General features: G+C 47.4%; 2 protein-coding genes across 10 annotated transcripts; one reads left to right on the top strand and one right to left on the bottom strand.

The window, feature by feature from the left end:
• Positions 1-95: 95 nt before the first annotated feature.
• LOC142885076 (midnolin-B) lies at positions 96-5980 on the bottom strand. Of its 7 annotated transcripts, none has more exons than XM_076021186.1 (8): positions 5883-5980; positions 4244-5453; positions 3981-4068; positions 3839-3901; positions 2678-3247; positions 2464-2563; positions 1263-1505; positions 96-714 (listed from the first exon to the last, which is right to left on the bottom strand). In XM_076021186.1, exons 2-8 carry the CDS (start codon positions 4384-4386, stop codon positions 542-544), a joined length of 1380 nt encoding a protein of 459 aa, XP_075877301.1. In that variant the 5' UTR covers positions 4387-5453; positions 5883-5980; the 3' UTR covers positions 96-541. The 7 variants fall into 7 exon arrangements, 5 of the variants coding, with proteins under 5 accessions (XP_075877301.1, XP_075877303.1, XP_075877304.1 ...); XM_076021188.1 differs by lacking the exon at positions 5883-5980 and having other exon boundaries at positions 2678-2847; positions 2953-3247; positions 4244-5551; XM_076021189.1 differs by lacking the exon at positions 5883-5980 and having other exon boundaries at positions 2738-2847; positions 2953-3247; positions 4244-5549.
• Positions 5981-7177: 1197 nt separating this feature from the next.
• cbarpa (CACN subunit beta associated regulatory protein a) lies at positions 7178-17239 on the top strand. Of its 3 annotated transcripts, none has more exons than XM_076021174.1 (11): positions 7178-7431; positions 7642-7853; positions 9928-9998; positions 11642-11790; positions 11910-11971; positions 12078-12240; positions 12730-12910; positions 12993-13127; positions 13796-13994; positions 14119-14311; positions 14834-17239. In XM_076021174.1, exons 3-11 carry the CDS (start codon positions 9951-9953, stop codon positions 16659-16661), a joined length of 2958 nt encoding a protein of 985 aa, XP_075877289.1. In that variant the 5' UTR covers positions 7178-7431; positions 7642-7853; positions 9928-9950; the 3' UTR covers positions 16662-17239. The 3 variants fall into 3 exon arrangements, with proteins under 3 accessions (XP_075877289.1, XP_075877291.1, XP_075877290.1); XM_076021176.1 differs by having other exon boundaries at positions 7179-7431; positions 11645-11790; XM_076021175.1 differs by lacking the exon at positions 7178-7431 and having other exon boundaries at positions 7622-7853.
• Positions 17240-18655: the final 1416 nt, after the last annotated feature.

Genomic DNA, 18655 nt, shown 5'->3' with positions numbered 1-18655 from the left:
TGGAAGATGAATGTATGAAAAATGTGAACACACAACTTTAACACATTACCATCATTTCCCTATATCATATCTGAATTAAATGTAGACCAACACTATGAATTTTTCAATTCCTTTAATGTTCAAAAAAGTCTTCTCACACTGCAGTTCTTGTCACAGAAGAAACATTTGCTACTCATATTCATAGACAAAGGTTAAGGCATTAGAACATATGAATGTACAGTCAGGAGGGTGAAAAAGAAAAGTGCAAGCCTTAAAGATAAGTTACACATTTAGAATTATTTTTGTACACCATGCTACATAACAGTGGGAAGCATTATGTTCCATGAACACTCACAGTGAATCCGACTATTTGGAGCTTTTATGTTTACATTCTTCAGGATGATTTAAGCTCAGCCCATAAATGGCAACTACACATGCACTCTGTTGTACATCACTTTAACCAATCCAAAGTCCATGGTTAGTCCTTGAACTTCCCTGATTGATTTTCACCTCACATATTAGATGGCTGTCAGAGTCGCCAGATTGTTCTTGGTCCAAAAAACTAAGATCTGTTGTGATGTTGGTGATATGGGTGAGATATTTGTGAGACTCTTGAGCTCCTGCGGGTTTGCTTGTGCAGACGCCTCTGATGCATCAGAAGCTGTAGGCGCTCTAGTTTATGGTGTAAGTTGTGATTTTCCTGTTTGCATGAGCTGGGGATGGCACTTCCCTCACCTACAAAAGAGAAAGAAGAACAAAATGCAATCAACAATTTGTATATTTTTTTAAAAGGAGAAAAAAATTACATTGGGATGATTTTTCATGATAAAAGATAGAGAGATGCAATCATTTTATTATAAGAAGTTAAATTGATGTCATATAGGCCAGGGTAAAGCAACATTTATTATCTAATGAGAAATAAATCCTTCTAGTTTGAAGGGTAACGTGCTGCAATCACTCCTTTGACTCGGTATGCTCCATTTTCGGGATTGCGAGATTGGGACTAATCATACTTGCTGTTTTTTTTTCTTACCACTTGATGCTGCTAAATCTTAAAAAAAAAACTATATGAAGAATCCATGTTATGGTCTCAAGCTATATTCTCTGCCACGATTTAACAGTGCTGCAGAATGACTGACTAGCTGCATGCAGCTCTGGAGCTCGGACCCCTGACATAGGCAGGCAGCCACATCAACAACTTAAAAATGTGACTAAAGGCTACAGCACCCCAATACCTGGGGGGAAACAAACAAAACTGAAAATAACTAGGAAAAAAGACACACCTGAGGTTTCATTGTTCTGCTCTGCCAACTGGCTCTGCGGTGTTTTGCCTTTTCCTTGGGTTTGATCCACTGTGGTAAGAAGGCTGCCCGTGGTGCTTGAGGCAAGGCAGTGGGGATGAGCAAGCAGGCCTCCTTGGTTGTAGGCAGCACGGAGCAGGTCACCGAGGATCTGGAGGATGATGTTGACACCTCGACGAGAATGCCTGACAGCAGTGCCAGTGTGACACTCGGGAGTCAGAGTTCCTGGTGTTTTGAAGAGACAGCGAGAAATAAGAGAAGAAAAGCCCATTTAAAATTAAAGCTGCAGGTAGCCTTCAAGGGATTGAGCCTGCTGTGGCCTGCCGTGGCATGTCGACGCCTGCCACCACCTGCCATCAATGCCGCTGGCATTGTCACCTCGAAACCCCTCAATAACCTTTCTGTGGCATGACCGTACCAGTCGGAGGCCTCAATCAGACAAACTAATGACGTTTTTTTTTACCTTTGCATTACTGGAAAACAGTTGCACAAATCTGGGTGGGTGTTTATGTTTTTGTCGATGCTGCTGTAGAGACTAGTGGGTTCACTCCTCATGTTAGTGAAATCTTTCGCCTGTCTGGACCTGTTTGGCAAATTTGAGGAGTTTTGACGCATGTTTAGTGCCTGAAATATGAACTTATTACCTAAGTAATAAGTAATATATTACTAATAATACCTATTAGTCATATATATATATATATATATACAACTATATATATACAACTATATATATATATATATATATATATATATATATATGTAGCCTATTAACTTAGGGTTTTACATCTAACCATGATGTAAAATAAAAATATGTGAGTGAATTGGTAAATAGTAGGCCTTAATGAGACAAACACGTGAGTGTCTTGACATGTGTTCAAAATGTGGTGAGTTTTGGAGCATGTTCAGGGGGCCAAATTGGGGCTCAAAGCCAAGGATGATGATAATGAAGAAGAAGAAGAAAAATTACTAACTAATTAAGGTCTATGCCCTGTCTATCACTGGGGCTCAGTCCCTAATAAATTACCTCATTGGACAGAGAGCTGTCGGGATTGGTTGTTTGACGCACCACAATGAAGACAATGCCATCATGTATCTGATAATATATGTATATGTATATATATATATATATATATATATATATATATATATATAGATATATATAGTTCCCCAGATGTAAACCTACCAGAAAAAGTCCCAGAGAATACACCCGGAGAGTGGCTCATAAAACTGTCTATGACTGCTCCTGGCTGCTTGCACACCTCTGCGGGGAAAAAAGCTTGAACCTGAGCAACAAGAAAGGGGACAACCCATTGATTATGGCATGGAGTCATCCATACTACATCCATACTACATCTATGAAAAAACTTTAACACTCCAGTAGCTCCACAGCAGCTTACTTTTGTCCATTCAGCTGCTCTGACATGCAAACATGCAGACGTTACCACAAAGATGCAAACCTCTTCAACAGAGGAAGCAGGAGTTGGGCTCTGTTGTCCGCTCATGGTCCTTGGTGTGCAGACTGGTGTGGCTGCCAGAAGTGGACAGCTGGGATGGGTATACGGTGAAGCTGAAGGAAGGTTTGCAGTAACGGGAAATGTTGGGTGTGTTGAGTGTCTGGGACTGGGCTGATGTGGCGAGCTGTGGCGGCAGGTTTCAGCATGAAAAATGGTACCTGCTGACGATCCGTGTCTACATTTGGTTGCAAATGAAGAGTCAGAGGAATTTGAGTGTCCATTGGTTTGGGAAGCAGGTAAAGTAGCAGCTCCAGGAATGTTGATCTTGGGGTGGTTGATCCCTGTTGTGGGTGGAGCTGTTTGAGCTCGAGCATTGCTCTGAGCTCTGAGGTCCTGGTTTTTCTGGAGCTCTGACACATTCTTTGCTGACAGCTGGAGTTGCACATACATCATGTGGGAACCGACTGCAAGTTTAACAGTCAGAGGACATCGCCCAGACAGAAATTCACTGATCTGCAAGAGAGGAATCCTTTTTTAAAAAAATATGTTGAAAAAAGTAGTTCATGAAAAAAGCAAAAAAAGTTAAAGCAATAGATTTTAACACATAAACACATTTAGTTTAAAAATCCTTCTAATCCTTCATTAATGTCCAGCAGGGACAATGACATCACTGCCATTGACAAAGTGTACCTGGCTGATTTTGGATCAACATCAACTTTTCTTGAACATTTGATTTAAGAGTTTTTAGAGTAGAGTCATCAAGACACTTTTGCTTTCATTCATGATTTCTGAGAATTGTTCCTGGCCACTTGGCACAGAGTTGGTGCAGATATAGATGTAGTAACGCATAACAGCAGTAACACATATGACTTGCAGATGGGGGAAGAAAATGTCTTTTCTTGACACCGTGTGTAAAAAGCATGCTCACGTATTTTTCCTTTTCAGAATGTAAACTGAAAAGCATGTCAGGGAATATGATGCAAAATAAAACTCTAAAGACTTTACAGACAAATACAGCTTTCACATCAACAGGAAAATAATAAGTTGACCAAGTCTAAACTGACAAAAGTTTATTACAGCAAGCAAATGGAGTTGAACTGCTACCTGAGTGTCTGATAAACATTCCAAAACATCCATCAGGTTTCTCTCTGGCCTTGTGGTTGAACACTAACAGAAAAAAGCAGAACATGTTTATTTGCTTAGAATCCAGTTTTCTTGTGTTAGCTTGTGTCATCGGCTTACTTACAACCAAACCAGATTCAATGACAGGAACAAGGATCAGTTTGCTGCCGTCTGTTACGCCCAGGTCCTGCAGTTTGCCTGTAGTCAGCTGCCTACAACACACACACACACACACACACACACACACACACACACACACACACACACACACGTGTTAACTGATTATGTGAAATAACAAATGAGGAAGAATATTTATACATTTTTTTCTATTTATTTTGTAACTCTAAATATATTCAGGTCAAAGGAGGTCTACCCTTACGAACTCACCTGTCCTTGTGTAAGAGGACAATCCTGTCTGTTTGCAGCCTGAGCTTCTTGGAGATGTGTGTCCTCAGTTCCTCCACGCTCTCTCCCTGGGTGACTGTGAGCTCCAGCAGGCTGCCGGTGGTGGACGTGATGGACAAACGCATGGTGGAGCCTGCAGCTCAGACCTGAGCCCTGCAGCATGGAGACCGACTCAGGATGAGGCTACTGAAGCCCTCACTCCATTCGTTACACATGTTAAATGAAAAATCCGCCACTCATGGAGATCAGAGGAAAGCCCAGTTTTTGCTTCCCTGTTCCACTGGGAAAACTCCAAGGATGTGGTTTCGAAATGAAGATCAATGTATCTCTCACAAACCTCAGACTGCAGCTGCTCCTCTCCCTGCCTGTGACAGAAACTGCACTACTCCGAGTGTAAAACACCTAGACGCTGCCAGGACAGGCTCCGCCCACTAGAGCCCACGGCCAATCAGTGGCAGAGTCTCGACACAAGTCTGCCGGTGACTTCCAATCAAAACCCTCTTTGCACACATGGGTCCCACCCCTTATTGCTGCTCACTCTCCATTCATAAATGATGCAATCTGTAGAGAGCTCGAAACATTTTGTACAGGATGTCATGATAACAAAATGTCCGCAGGCATACTCAGAAGGCACAGCCTTGTAAAGCCTGATGTGAAATGCATCCATACATCCCTGTGAACTCCTCTGGAGCTCTGTGCAGATTTCCAGCTCCCATGATAATCACTGACTTTGAGTCACTGGGTGAAACAGACTGTGTATGAATTTACTGGCCACTTGTGTTTGTGTGGCTGTACCATTTCACTTTGCACAATCCGGCTGGAGATGAAATTGAGTTTGTTGGCCATCTATGTTTCATGTTTCTCAGGATGATGTCAGACAATTAGGTTCTGATTTTCTAATAAAATGGAATGGGATTATTTTCAGAGGGGTAGATACCCCAGCAGGTACTTGGCTTGCTTGAGCTGTATGAAACACGACAACCAGTCTATCTCCCCCACCCATCACACACACACACACACACACACACACACACACACACACACACACACACATACACAGAGATGCGGCAGTGCGGCATCCCTGTCACAGACAGGCTCTAACCACTCCTTTGTGCTCGCCAGTCCTTTCTCCTCCCCGGCTGTTTAGTATTCCTGTCCTGCCTCTGGTCCATCGCAGGGTCTCGGGCTGCACCTGTCACATGATGAGGGAGGGGGAAGAGGACTGGCGTGGAGTAACGTGACGTAGGAAGGAGGGCAGAGAAATGCAGCTCATGTGTCTCTTAATGGTGGTTAAAAATAGCAACCCCCCCCTCCCCACTCCATCCTGCTTGCGTCACTCGCCTGTCTTTTATTCTACTCTCCCCCACCCCCAACACACACACACACACACACACACACACACACACACACACACACACACCCCAAAACAAACCCCAGTCTCATTGCGTTTGAGAAGGACCACCCTGTACAGACCCCCATCCCTGCTTTTCATTTCCACTGCTCTGCTCTCTGCCGTCATCTCCACTTGTTTCTGTGGCTCTTGCCCGAGCATGCCTGATAGATAAACCGCAGTGGTATGAGAGGTATATGTGAGGGTGCAGGCTCACAACGAATTCCATACCAGCGTCAGTCCTGCGCTGGTGTTTAGTCTGTCAAATGAGTTGATGAACTCAGTGTTCCAGGGAGGCTTTCACGGAGACCCTGTGCCTCCCCCACAGTCTTCCCCTCGGTCCCCACTCCACCCGCCCTCACCCCTCCATTTCACCCAGACGAGACGTGAGATGGGGGAGGTGGCTGCTTTGCATTCTTTGGGCGCCTCCGAGAACAATTCCACAGGATGTCCTGCTATCCGGAGCGCGCGCAGACGCAGCTCTGACGTCAGCCGTGCGAGGGCTCACTCCCGCCTCCTCATTTCTCCCTCCCACGCACCGCACCGTAACGTTTCCCAGATGTTTTAATGCCTGGTATGTTTTTAACTTCCTTCCTGAAATTGCAGGAATGCGTCTGGAAAGTGTGCGTCGTTTTAACAGCGGTTTGTCCGCGCGAAGGGGAGGATCACTGACCCTGAATGTTGCTCTTGTCGTTATGAAAACAGAAAGAGAAAATGGATTCCATGAGTCACGGGCCAAAGTTTCTGTCAGGTTCCTTATCATTTCTGAATCTGATGTTACATAACTGAGCCTCTTGAATTTCCCTTTTTTCGCTGACATGATGTGATGCGGCATATCAAACCAGCAACTGTATTGTTGTCATTAAGATCATTTTATCTTCATTATGAAATTAGAAATATTACAAGTGAGAGGAAAGCGGAAACTTATCGCCGAACGATAAAGCCATGTGCAATGTATGTCTTGCAGAGACAGACCAGACCCAGGATGTTGACATAGACAGAGTGGGTCAACACGGCGTCTTTATCAAGCGGACTCCACCGTGTCATTTCATGGGTCATTGAGAAATGACTGGGACACTTGGACTGATAGAATGGATCAGTTGTCGCCCCCAAAAAAGGAAAAAAGAAAAGAAAAAAAGAGCGGAAATGTAAAAGCTAATTCTGCAATTACTGTGTGCTTGTCATTTGTGCGAGCAAGTCTAAATGTACATTTATTTGTTTTTTTTGAGACTACACTGTTCACTTCGGCGTGCCCAAGTTGTACCACTCAACAGTTAAAATGACTGCGAAACGCCGCCATCGCGTGGCTTGAGCTGGAGCTGCAGTTGCATTCACGGTTTCTTTGCGTCTCCTCTCAAGCGGCAAGGAAACAGGCTCAAAGCCGGCGAAGGGAGAAAATCTTAAAATGCTTAAATGAAAAAATGTCGATATCGATTCCATAAAAATAAGTGAGAGAAAGACCGATGATCGACCCTCTATCTCTCAGAACAGCAGCTGTGAATGAGGATGAGGCTTCGTCCTCGCATCATCATCACCACCACCATCATCTCCATCCTCCTTCTCCTTCGCCCCCCCCCCCCCCCGCTCCTCCTCCTCCTCCTCATCAGCACTGTCGCCATCGTCAGCGATGGTCACGTGACGCGTCGGGAGCGGGCGGTGGGTGTGTCCAATCGCGTGTGGTTTCATTCATAACTACAGCCGTTATTTGAAGCCCAAATTAAAGTATGCAGACGGGCCGGGCTGCCTGTGGACCTCCGCTGCCCACCGACTCTACAGCCAGGTGAGTCCCGGCTCGGAGCGGGTCATCGATGGGATTCACGATGTGCAACTATTTTATTATGTAAGACTGCGAGGGATAGGTGACTGTGGCTCGGCTGGCTAGATTATCGCTGCATCTGGTTTTGCGTGAGACGGACGGTGGTGGTGGTGGTTCTGATTCTGGCGAGGGAGTCCAGAGCGATGACGCCTCAGCCTGATCTGTCGCCCGCAGGCTGAGAGCAGACGACGCGGAGATGCGGGACAGCCCCCATCGGCGGGTTTACGGAGGAGAGAGGAAGACAGCGGCGGTGCTGGTGCTGATGCTGAGGCTGCTGCCGCTGCTGATGCTGATGCTGCTGATGCTGCCACTGAGCGCCGCCGGCTGCAGCGGGTCGCTGTAGGGAAGCTGCTGCTGCTGCTGCTGTAACACCGCCTGTATAGACCGTAAGATATACACAGAACATCTGGGCAACATCTGCCAGCACCTTTCCCTCCTCTTCCTCTTTGCAGCAGCACTGGTGACGTTTGTAAAGGTGTAACAGCATCACAGTCCAGTGATGGAACGAAGCAGAAAGTGTGTGTGTGTGTGTGTGTGTGTGTGTGTGTGTGTGTGTGTGTGTGTGTGTGTGTGTGTGTGTGTGTGTTCGCTCCGTCTGTCGCTGTGTCCGTCTAATCCCTGGCGTCCACCTCATGCCCATGGATAAAGTGGGAAGTGATGCAAGGATGTGTGTCGCGCGCGCGCATGATCACACACACACACACACACACACACACACACACACACACACACACACACACACACACACACACACTTTTCACCTGTGTTTTGAATTGTTATCATTCATCTGTTTGAATTGTATATATTTTTGATTTGCAATCACTTCATTGTTTTATTTTTTATTTTGTACCTGAAAAATATAAAGCACAAATAATTAACAATTTTAAAAGAACAATAAAAAAAAGTTTTGATAAAGATCACACAAGCTCACTCAGCTAGGAGTATATTAATCAGAGTGTGTAAGGGCAGTTGCGCTGTGTATTCATGTCAGCTGACAGGATGGATGAACGTGTGTCGGAATCGCTGTGAGGGAGGCAATGACTTGAGGATGTGTTTCACTGTTAATTGCACTCCTTATTGAGTAAATAAAATTAAAAATCTCAAATATATAATGTTTATTCAGAAAAAAGGATACAACAGAATAAAAAAAATAATGCTAAATTTGGGGGGGGGGGGGGGGAATCATAATGCAGACAGAATTTGAGCGCTTTTCTCGTAAATTCCAATTTACCCTAAAGTAATTATAAGTATGGAAATAAAATTAACTAAATGAGCAAACCTGACACAACCAATGTGATCCACATCAACTGTCAATGTTCTTTAATATCTGTTTTTACATATGGTGGCTTCTCATGTTTCCTTGTGGACAACCCAATCTGCAGACCTGATTTGTTGTCACAGAGGCAGAAACTCGTCTAAGTTTCAATTCTAGTCTATATCAATGCTGCTGTGTGCACCGCAGTCCCAATAACTTTAGATTGTTGTACAAAAGGACCATATATCAAAATGGTGCAAAGCATCTTTATTTAAAAAACCCCCCAAAAAAAACCTTTTTTCATAAGTCACGTCAAATATTATACAGCACAAAATGTTCTCACGACCCTGTGTGTGTGTGTGTGTGTGTGTGTGTGTGTGTGTGTGTATGTGTGTGTAGCTCTCTATTGTTGATGTGTTCTTGCTATTTAGAGCTCGTCACAGTTACCTTGAGCGCTTCGTATGAATGAGATATTACATAAAACATGACTCTCACATGGAGAGGGAGTGTGCAGCAGTGCTCCCAGTATGTGTAAGGAATGCGGTAATGGATTGATGTTACACAAGCTGTACCCTGTGTAAATAAGCAGCTTCTCCTCCGTGACAAGCCTGACTCTCTGCATTTCAGCGAATGCATGTGCGTGCACGCGCGTGCGCCAGTCTTCATCCAGTTTGTCGAGCCCTAATCAATGAGTTTATATGATGGAGGGATTTATGAAGCAGATTTTTTTTGACATGTCGGGATGTTTGTGTCACTTTGCAATGCCAAGGGCACATCACACAAACATTCATTGTCATGGTGGCCGTGGCAAGCTGAGAAATATGAGAGAATAGAGCATCTCACAAGAACACAGTCTTATTAACAGATTTAAGCACTTTACTCACAGCAATTCAATATGCGTCTCCTCATTTTTTTCCACAATGAATTACTAAAAAATTAATTGCACAGTAAAGACATCCCAAAAAGAATCAGCTAGCATTTATTAATTTCATGGTGGCTTACATGTTGTTTCAAACTATTGGGCACATTTTGAGAGGAGATCCTTTTTATTATGGTGAGCCACCACAGGCGTGTTGACATGTTAAGAAACCTATCCACAAAACTCATTCTCTGAAATACCAAATGGGTGAGTGAGGAAAACAGAGACAAGTTTGCTTTAAACAGCTGGTCCAGAAAGAAGTGACACCTGTGTGTGACCCTGGCAGGTTCCCTCACGCTGGCCTGGACCATGAGCAATGATCTGCCTTCTCTGACGAGTCTAACGGAGAGCTCCACGGTGAGTATGTTCCTCTGTCTCTGCTCGCACTCAGCCCCACACCCACAACACAAACTCCATCACCGAGGCCGGACGTCGCCATCTGACAAACGACAACTTCTTTAGCATGTGTGGATCAAGCAGAAATTCTTCCAAAAGAAGAAAACAAACAAGCAAACTAAAAACCCCACAGAGAGTTAACTTTTCCCAGGTATTACAATCCACGTGGAGCAGGAGACAAGCTCTCCCTAAATCTGTGTCCTAAGAGGATTTAGCATGAAAACAGTGGCAAGTTTGTCGCTGGCTTTGTGTTTCATGGAGCATAGCTAAGCCAGTGGTGGTGATCACCGGGGACGGTTAAATCTGTCTTTGCGCAGGGAGATGAGGCACCTGTTTGCCTCGGACTGGATTTTCATATCATGGTTAATCGATAAAGTAGATTTTTATAACGAGGCTGCAGGGACTGGGGCTCTAACTAAACCCAGATTTAATACTTTGGCCCAACTGCAGAACATAAAATCACAAGATGTAAGGTGGAGGAATCATGAGGAAATTTATCAAGTAGATTCCACATGTATATCTCAGCCAAAACTGGAAGATTTTCACCTGTCACTGTGCAAAAAGCAAAGCATCGCCTTTGAGATGGTGAATAGGGGACTCCTCATTTTCAGACTTAGTGGAAAGCAGGTGTCTGAGGAGGAGCCAGGAAAGTCTGGTGTGGGGCTTGCTTGTGTGTGTGTGTGTGTCTGCATCCTCCTCATCCTCCTCCATTTTCCATTTTTAGCCCATGGAGGCCTCATTTCCCCCTCATTGAAAGGAACTGGGAAATTGAATTAAGGGTCTCGCTGACGTTTTGATTAGCATCCCCCATGCTCACTCAGCCAGGACCAAGAGTATTAATCAGAGTGAGTAGAGAAGGGGCCAGTTGCACTGTCTAACGTCCCTCTCTTTTCTCTCTGTGTGGTGTGTGGTGTGTGTTGGTGTTAGCAGACGGAATGGATGTAAGTGTGTGTAGGAATGGCTGTGAGGAAAGCGGGGACTCGAGAAAGTGTTTCAGTGTTAATTACACTCCTTATTAAATATTACGCCGCTTATCTGACAGTGTAATGTGACGGGGAGATTTCTCTCTGCTGTGCAGCTCGAAAGGGTGAAGAATCAATTACTGTCCCAGCAGGACTAATGCAGAGGAGCTCACAACAACGCCGACATTTGAGATCCCGTGTGTGTGTATGTGTGTGTGTGTGTATGTGTGTTTGGTTTGTGGCTTCTTGAGGTTTAAAAGTGAGGTTTCAGTCTCACTGTTAATAGCTTTTTTTGTGGTTTTTTTTCCTCCGTCACAGAAAATTGTATAAAAATAGAAACAGTTAGGGGAAGAAGACAGAAACCAGGCAAGCAGCTCTATAGTCACATCAGCTATCAGACTAAATTGCATTAGATACATGGTAGAAGGATGCAAATAAACTATTTTGGTTCTTAACGGCCCTGTGTGTAACTTTAAAATGGCTCTCTTTTAAAGGATCTGTTGCATGACATGATAAAGAGTCAATAAAAAAAAGGAATATAACAATTTTGGGCATTTGATATCTAAAATAACTCAGATTTACAGATGGCGACGAGGAAGATGGTATCAAAGTGCAAGGTCACTAGATGCTTCTGTCCTCCAGCAGGATGTGCCTGTGTCGGCAGACCAGGCGGAGAACTATGTGCTCCTGCTGGTGCTACTGAGCGTGTTTGCCGGGGGGACGCTGGTGCTGCTCTCCCTGCTGCTCCTCTTCTGTCACCGCTGCTGCATCGGGGGACGACGCTACTCCAGGTTTGTGTGCCCCGTGGCACCTGCCCGATCCCGTCTGTTTGCAAGCCCACGGCGCAGGCTGCCAAAGTCAGAGACTCTGTGCCGTAATTACAGTCGGTAACTCTCCTGTCTCCCTGCAGAGCCAGCGATGACCTCGAGAAGACCAACACCACCTACGCTGAGGATTCTCAGCCCACTCAAGGTCAGACCGGCTGTTTTATTTTTTTTTTTTATAAAGTCTACATCAACGTGTTCTGAGGTCCATGATCATCTCTCCTGACGTCTCTCCCTTCTGCTCAATTGATCAGAGATCACAATTCATCTGGACGAATGCGATGCTCTCTCAGCTACAAGCTGCCACGATGGAGAGTCGGAGCGATTTGTCTCCACCGGCTCGACCGGCCGCAGAGTCTCCTTCAATGAATCTGCACTTTATGAACAGGACAGGGCCACTCAGGACAAATCTCGCAGGTAGCAGTGACTGTGACAACTGGTTTCAAAACTGTGAAGTCATCACAGCTCAAACCAAGTGGCTTTCTCAAAATGAAAGCCCTCATATTTTACCCATTTTTAGATGTTTATTTAACTTCAGTGGGACAGCTTTGCAAAACAAACAAACAAACAAACACAAACAACTTCCTGCCAAAAGTGATGCAGCTTCAAAATGTTAAGAACGAGACAAAAAGGGCAGTTGCAAAGTGGTATCAGAAAGTGGAAGGAACACCTCACTGATGATATTGCTACTTAAATCAAGGTGCCATTGTGGCATCACAAAGGGCTACATTCCATATCTGTGTGTTTAAGCACACACTTATTGAAAAGTGGAGCAAGCAATAAGGAGGAAAGAATGAACCAACAGGAGACAGATTACTATTAAACAAAGTAAAGTGTTGCACAGTAATGGAACTATGGAGAGCAGTTCATCTAGCTTGATGAACACCACCGCACGCTGTTCTGCAGGTACACTTTGACAGAGGGAGACTTCCACCACCTGAAAAAGGCCCGTCTGACTCACCTCCACCTGCCGCCGGCCCCATGTGACCTGAAAATTCTCACCATCATGGAGTGCGACTCGACGGAGAGCAGCACGGTCAACATCAGCGAGACCTCAGCCCCAAAACTGCCCCTGGCCATCTACCAGGTGAGTGACAGGCAGCCATCCTTTCATCAGGTGCTGTGGGAGATGAAGTCTGTCTAACCTGCCGTGGTTCCTGCCTCTGCAGCCTGCTGAGAGGAGAGTCCCTGACTGGAAAGGACACAATCTGAGTGGAGGTCTGCCTGGAGACCAACACCACTCCACCATCCTGGACCAGGGACCTCGACAGGCCTCCACAGCTGTAAAGAAACGGTCCCTGACTGTGAGTGTTGACGGGCACAAAAAGGCTTCAGAATGTCACAGAGCACCTGATTAGTTCATCTAGACACATGCATGCAAGCTCCCCAGAAAGAATGTCTATGTAGGCAAGGTGTTATATTGCAAACAGCTTGGTTGGAAAACGACATTTACAACTCTCAGCTCTGCTAATGCCTTGTTTCATCACTTCTTTGGCAGAGGCTGAGATGATTTTTTTCTCAGGCAAATTCAATATGTTCTTGCTAATGGCATTTGCATAATTCCCCCAGTCTCTCAAGAATGACATTGAGAGGTGTCAAATCACAGTTTTCTATTTTCAGCTTTAAATCATACCCAAAATTCTGCATGGAAATGTTTTTTTTTTTTTGTTTTTTTTTAAATAAAACCAGCGTCTAGCAGAGACGCCTTTCCACAGACAGATTGTCCTGTTTGCGTCGTTTCACACTTGCACACCCTCACCCACTCCAACAGCAGTCATCGTCACAGCATGAGTGACAAACTGCTGTCCTCCCGTGTGTGTGTGTGTGTGTGTGTGTGTGTGTGTGTGTGTGTGTGTGTGTGTGCGCGTGTTGGGGCGGGGGGGTTTGCCTCAGCACGTCACGATTCATCTTAGCGAGCTTGCCTTGACAAATCCTAAATGTCTCATCACCCTCCCTCACCCACCCCTGTAAGATGGAGGCTGTCAGGGACAGGGCAGAGGCTGAGAGCAAAAGGGCCATGAGAAGAGAGTCGACTCCAGCTCCAGGCCAAACCTCCGTGATGCAGTTCCTCTCCAAACTGCGGCGCCATGCAAGCCTGGAAGGGGCGGGGCCTTACTTTAAGCGGTGGAAGTTCGACAGCGGTCACCGGGCTGCCAGTCTGGACGCTAAAGGTTGGGACAAATGTCATCTCAGATTCCTCGCTCGCTCCTCTCGAGTTCCCCAATACATTAACCGGTGCTTGAAAAGTTCATAACCTCCGGCTCGCCACTATCGTTTCATTAAAATTTCCACCAGGATCCCCAAAGCGAAGGCCCTTCCAGAGACAGAGGGCAGCAAGTGAAACCACTGATCACACTGAGGACGAATCGTCTCCTCATGGTGATCAGCTCATGGAATCCATCCCGCACACTTCCATCCAGACATGCATGCTCCAGTCCCTCTCCGCAGAGTCCCTGTCCCAGCCGGCCGACTCAGTCTTTCTCAGCAGGTACAGTACAAACCCCCACAAACACATTTGTTGATCAAGGTGTTGATGATGCTAATAGAGTGAAGCTCACGTGCATGGTCAATCTGACGACCCATTGATGGGCCTCCTTTTCCTGCCCTGCCATCACGTGAGTCGTTAGCATGAAGGTGTGAAGAATGGTTAAATTGTCTGGGGAGTGTCCTCAAAGCGAGAAAGAAAGAGAGTTGGTGTCCGAGGCCTCCCCCTCTGTTTAAAGAGGGTCTAGTGTTGACATAAGCCGCTTTCCCACTAGCCAAAAAACCCTGTTAAACCTGCTAAGAATGGGCATTTGGTGGCAGTGGGAAAGGCTCACCGACCCACATCAACCAGCGTCAAAGGACTCTGCGAGCGACCCGGGTTAAAATCGCCTTTAGTTGGCTCTGCTCTGATCGGCTTGCAGTAGGAAAGGCAGACCCACGTCAACATCTATTAGACATCAGTAGATGGCTTCTTTCTGTCCCCTCTCACTCCTCTTCCTACACCGCTGTTTGTCCTTCTGCACAGGCTGCAGCTGGAGGCCATGGCGGAGGTCGGAAGTGGCTGCAGCGTCGCAGGAGGAGAGGAACTCTGTTCTCTGGGCAATGACTGCCGCGCCGAGAAGCAGAGACAGCACCCAAGCAATGGAGTAGGAGCAGAAGAAAAAATGAAGTTTGAGGATGTTGCCAGAACAGAGGCCACCAGGGTGGAGCTGAAGCCAGGGGAAGAGGAGGACTTTTCTGGGGAGCAACAAGACGGCGCCATGCAGGAACGATTTGATGAGATGTTGAAGCAAGCCGAAGGTGCAAAGACAGAAGTCCAGACATCAGACGTGAGGAAAAACACCCAGACGGAGGTGGACGATGTAGATGAGGTGGCACTAGAGCCTGAGGCTCGAGGAAGGGCTGACTCGGGCTCGTCCCTCTCCTTCCTGATTCGCCAGGAGAACTCGGAGGCTCCTCCCTCCCTCTACAGAGACATCTGGAGCCTGCGAGCTTCCCTGGAGCAGTACGCCTCTTCGGACCAGAGCAGCACCGACCGTGAGTCCATCCGCAGCGACGCCGACAGTGTCTCGTCCTTCGGCGGAGCCGGAGCTCGCTCCGCCCTGGACAGCTGCCTGTCACAAGACCTGGACGACGAGCCCGAAGGTGAGGAAGACTCGGAGGGTGGGGCGAGAGGGGCGTCTGGTGGAGACGGCGAGGCGGGAGGTGGAGCCGGAGGAGGGGAGGCCGAGGCGGGGAACCGTAAACTGCTCCAGATGGACAGCGGCTACGCCTCCATCGAGGCTCCGTCCAAGGCCCCGGAGGACATGCGGATTTTTGCCACCCCCGGCGCCCCCCGGGGGAAGACGGCGTCAGAGAGGAGGCTGTTCTTCACCAGCTCGGGGAGGAAAGGCTCAGTGTGCGAGAGCGTAGAGACCAGGGTGTTCCAGGAGGAGCTGGAGGACGAGATGGCGGCCGGGCCGGGGGAGAAGCAGGAGAGGTCGGCCCCGAGCAGCCAGTGTTCTGCCCTCCAGGAACCGCACCACCTTCTGAAAGGCCGCCACGCCCCTCAGAAACCCCCCGACCCTCCGCAGCCACTGCACCCGTCCCCGCTGATGAAGACGGCCGCGCCGGCCGCCGGCCCTCCCCCGCCCCGCCTCCGCCGCCGCGACTACAGCATCGACGAGAAGACGGACGCCCTCTTCAACGAGTTCCTGCGGCACGACCCGCGCTTCGACCAGCAGGAGTCGCCGCTGCGCTGCAGGCACCGCTCCAGGGTTCACCTGCGCAAACAGTGGCAGAGGCACAAGCAATACAGCGACCCTGGGTCAAGCGCCGCCGGCAGGTACTCCCCGTCCCTGGAGAGGCAGCGGTTCACCCCGCTGCGGAGGGGCGACAGCGCAGGCTACCCCCTGGACACCCGGTACCACAGCACGCTGTCCCGCATCGCCAGCGCAGCCGACGAGGAAGCGGCGTGCGAGGAGGCGGCCCAAGAGGCCGGCGGGAGCCAGGACGCCGCCTTCAGCCGAGGGGCTGCAGGGGGCGCCCCGGCAGGCGAGGCACTAACGGCGATGGAGGACGAGTCCGGCCGACCAGGCTTCCGTGACTCCACTGGGAGCTACACAGAAAGCACAAACCCACCGTCCCCGACCGCCACGATGGCGCCGAGGAGCAACATGGACCCGAGAGTGGACAACAGGAACAACAACAGCAGCCAGGCCATCCTGTCCCAGGCTCCCCTGCAGGACAAGCTGGCCTTGAGCGTGGAGGAGAGGCTCTACAGCGGCCTCCGCAGCGCCGAGCTCGGCCAGGGGGCAGCCGAGGGCGTGCTCGCCGTGTCTCACGCAGCCTCGCCAGACTTCAACCCAACATAACTCTCCGCCACCCGCTTTAGTTTTGAATCGGCAGAGAGACGACGCTCTGATGAAGTAGTCGACAAGCTCTTTGTAATTCTTGGTTGTTCACATTTAGGGGAAGAAAAAAAAAAAACCTGACACTGACATCGAATACACTGAAACAGCTCTAACCTGACGGACACCTAAACCTTGTCAATGGCCAGTCTCTTCCGTTCAGACCTTAATTCCCACTGTGACGCCAAGTGATGTCTTTTTATTAGTGAGCTTGCAGAAAAATAAACGCATTCATTTACATAGCTCTAAGAGTATAGGCCTGTCTTTAGAAGAATAAAAAAAGGACTCTACTGTGAGTTTCCAGCATGCTACTCTAAACAATGTGTAGAACCATGTTAATACTGTACAGTTGAACTTGCAGAACAAAAAGCACTTTGACCAGAAGAGAGAGAATAAGATTCTGTGACCTGATTCACATCATTTCAAACCGTGTTCTCCAAAGTGTCCTTCTCGTCTTGATCACCGTGAGGATTCATGTTTCCATTAAAGCTCATCAGTTTCTGTTTTGAAAGGCCAAACGTTTGAAACAGAACTAAAACTAACTCAGCGTTCGAAGTCTTTTCATTGAAGAGGGTGTTCAAAGGCTCAAGTCAAAAGATGTGTTTGGAAGATTCAGCAACAGACCAGAAAGCGTGGTAGGTAAGACTTGTTCAGCTTTCAAACTGTGTGGACTGTGCCCGGCTTGTCTCGCTCATTCGTGGTGAACCACCTGCTTTATTGGAAAAACACACAGTGCGTAAAATTCAAACGTCCTGCTGCTTCAGGGAGGGCTGGTGGGACCAATTGAGGCACATGGTCATTTTTGGATAAAAAAAAATAAAAAGGTACATTTACAAAAGGAAATGTTCCAGCCAATGTGAGACTTTGCTCCATTCTAGCCGCAGCTCTTGTCATGTTTCTTGCTGAGCAGAAAGCCTTGCCTCCGACCTTGCTGACGTGATAGAAACCACCCTCCCCCTTCCTTCCACCCTCCCTCCATCCCTCTCTCGCTGCGAGCTGTGACTCACCTGCTCTCTGATCTATTCCCAGCGAGGGGCTGATGATGGGGCCTGGCTGCATGGGAGAGGTGGTGGAGGTAATGGTGGGAGGGATGGTGCTGATGTGATCAGCACAACAAAGCATCGCTGGAGAGAACTGCCGGCTGCGGTGATTACGGCGGCACTGCTTCTGTTCCCGATAGAACCTCGCTGTCTGACTCAGACAAGCGAGTGTCAAACGTGAGGGACGGCTAGAAAGAAGTCGCAGAGAAAGAGAGGGTGAATGACGAGGAGATAAACCACCGAGATGCACAATAAACAGAAAAAAGAAAGTCAAACAAAACAGCCTGTTTGGGACAAGTTTTATATAAATAATAATTAAAAAATATTTATTGGAAAAAAAAAGAGAGATAACCTAAATTGAAATTTCCCAACACGTCAAGGATCCAGTCAGCCAGTCCGTCTGCAAACGGAGCACTTTCCCTTTCTTCCAGCACTGTACAGCATGCAGGGTTCTTTTTTTTATTTTTTATTTTTTTTAAATGTCGGTGGTTTACATTTCTACCGTTATTCTCATCATAGGTCTAAATATAGGCTTATTGATAACTTTTGTCATCCCTTTCCCTCTGTAACCTTTTTTTTTTTGAAACACCTCACAATAACCATGTTTCCATCCACAGGGTTTTAAGCGCATTAGGTTGTGTCGAATAAAAGTGCCTTATGTAAATAGTAAAAGTCGACTAAAAAAAAATTACAATAAAATAAAAGCTGGAGCGACAAACAATGATGGAAACAGTTCTAAACGTGAATGGCAATCGTGTTTGTACATCGGGCCGTTTTACGACAGTTCCGCTTGGTGTTTCTGGCCTTTCGAAACATGGCCGGCTTGAAGGACAGATGGACAGATGTCACACTGGTGAAGAGTCTTTCAACCGCCAGTTCCCAGAGTGCTGTTGTTCCCGAACCCTCAGTCAACCCCGG

Source organism: Nelusetta ayraudi, unplaced genomic scaffold (genome assembly GCF_046127955.1).
Source record: "Nelusetta ayraudi isolate G7.1 ecotype Tasmania unplaced genomic scaffold, CSIRO-AGI_Nayr_v1 ptg000011l, whole genome shotgun sequence".
Classification (NCBI taxonomy): domain Eukaryota; kingdom Metazoa; phylum Chordata; class Actinopteri; order Tetraodontiformes; family Monacanthidae; genus Nelusetta; species Nelusetta ayraudi.
Note: the sequence above shows the minus strand (reverse complement) of the source record. Positions and strands in the feature narration are given on the sequence as shown.

What these genes read in the sequence shown, in the direction of transcription:
- LOC142885076 (XM_076021186.1), bottom strand. Translation starts at nt 4,386, where the DNA reads ATGCGTTTGTCCATCACGTCCACCACCGGCAGCCTGCTGGAGCTCACA. An exon ending in TCATTGAATCTGGTTTGGTT is followed by an intron (nt 3,902 to 3,980) that starts GTAAGTAAGCCG and finishes TTTTTCTGTTAG; the next exon opens with TGTTCAACCACAAGGCCAGA. An exon ending in AATGTTTATCAGACACTCAG is followed by an intron (nt 3,248 to 3,838) that starts GTAGCAGTTCAA and finishes CCTCTCTTGCAG; the next exon opens with ATCAGTGAATTTCTGTCTGG.
- cbarpa (XM_076021174.1), top strand. Translation starts at nt 9,951, where the DNA reads ATGAGCAATGATCTGCCTTCTCTGACGAGTCTAACGGAGAGCTCCACG. An exon ending in ACTCAGGACAAATCTCGCAG is followed by an intron (nt 12,241 to 12,729) that starts GTAGCAGTGACT and finishes GCTGTTCTGCAG; the next exon opens with GTACACTTTGACAGAGGGAG. An exon ending in TAAAGAAACGGTCCCTGACT is followed by an intron (nt 13,128 to 13,795) that starts GTGAGTGTTGAC and finishes CACCCCTGTAAG; the next exon opens with ATGGAGGCTGTCAGGGACAG.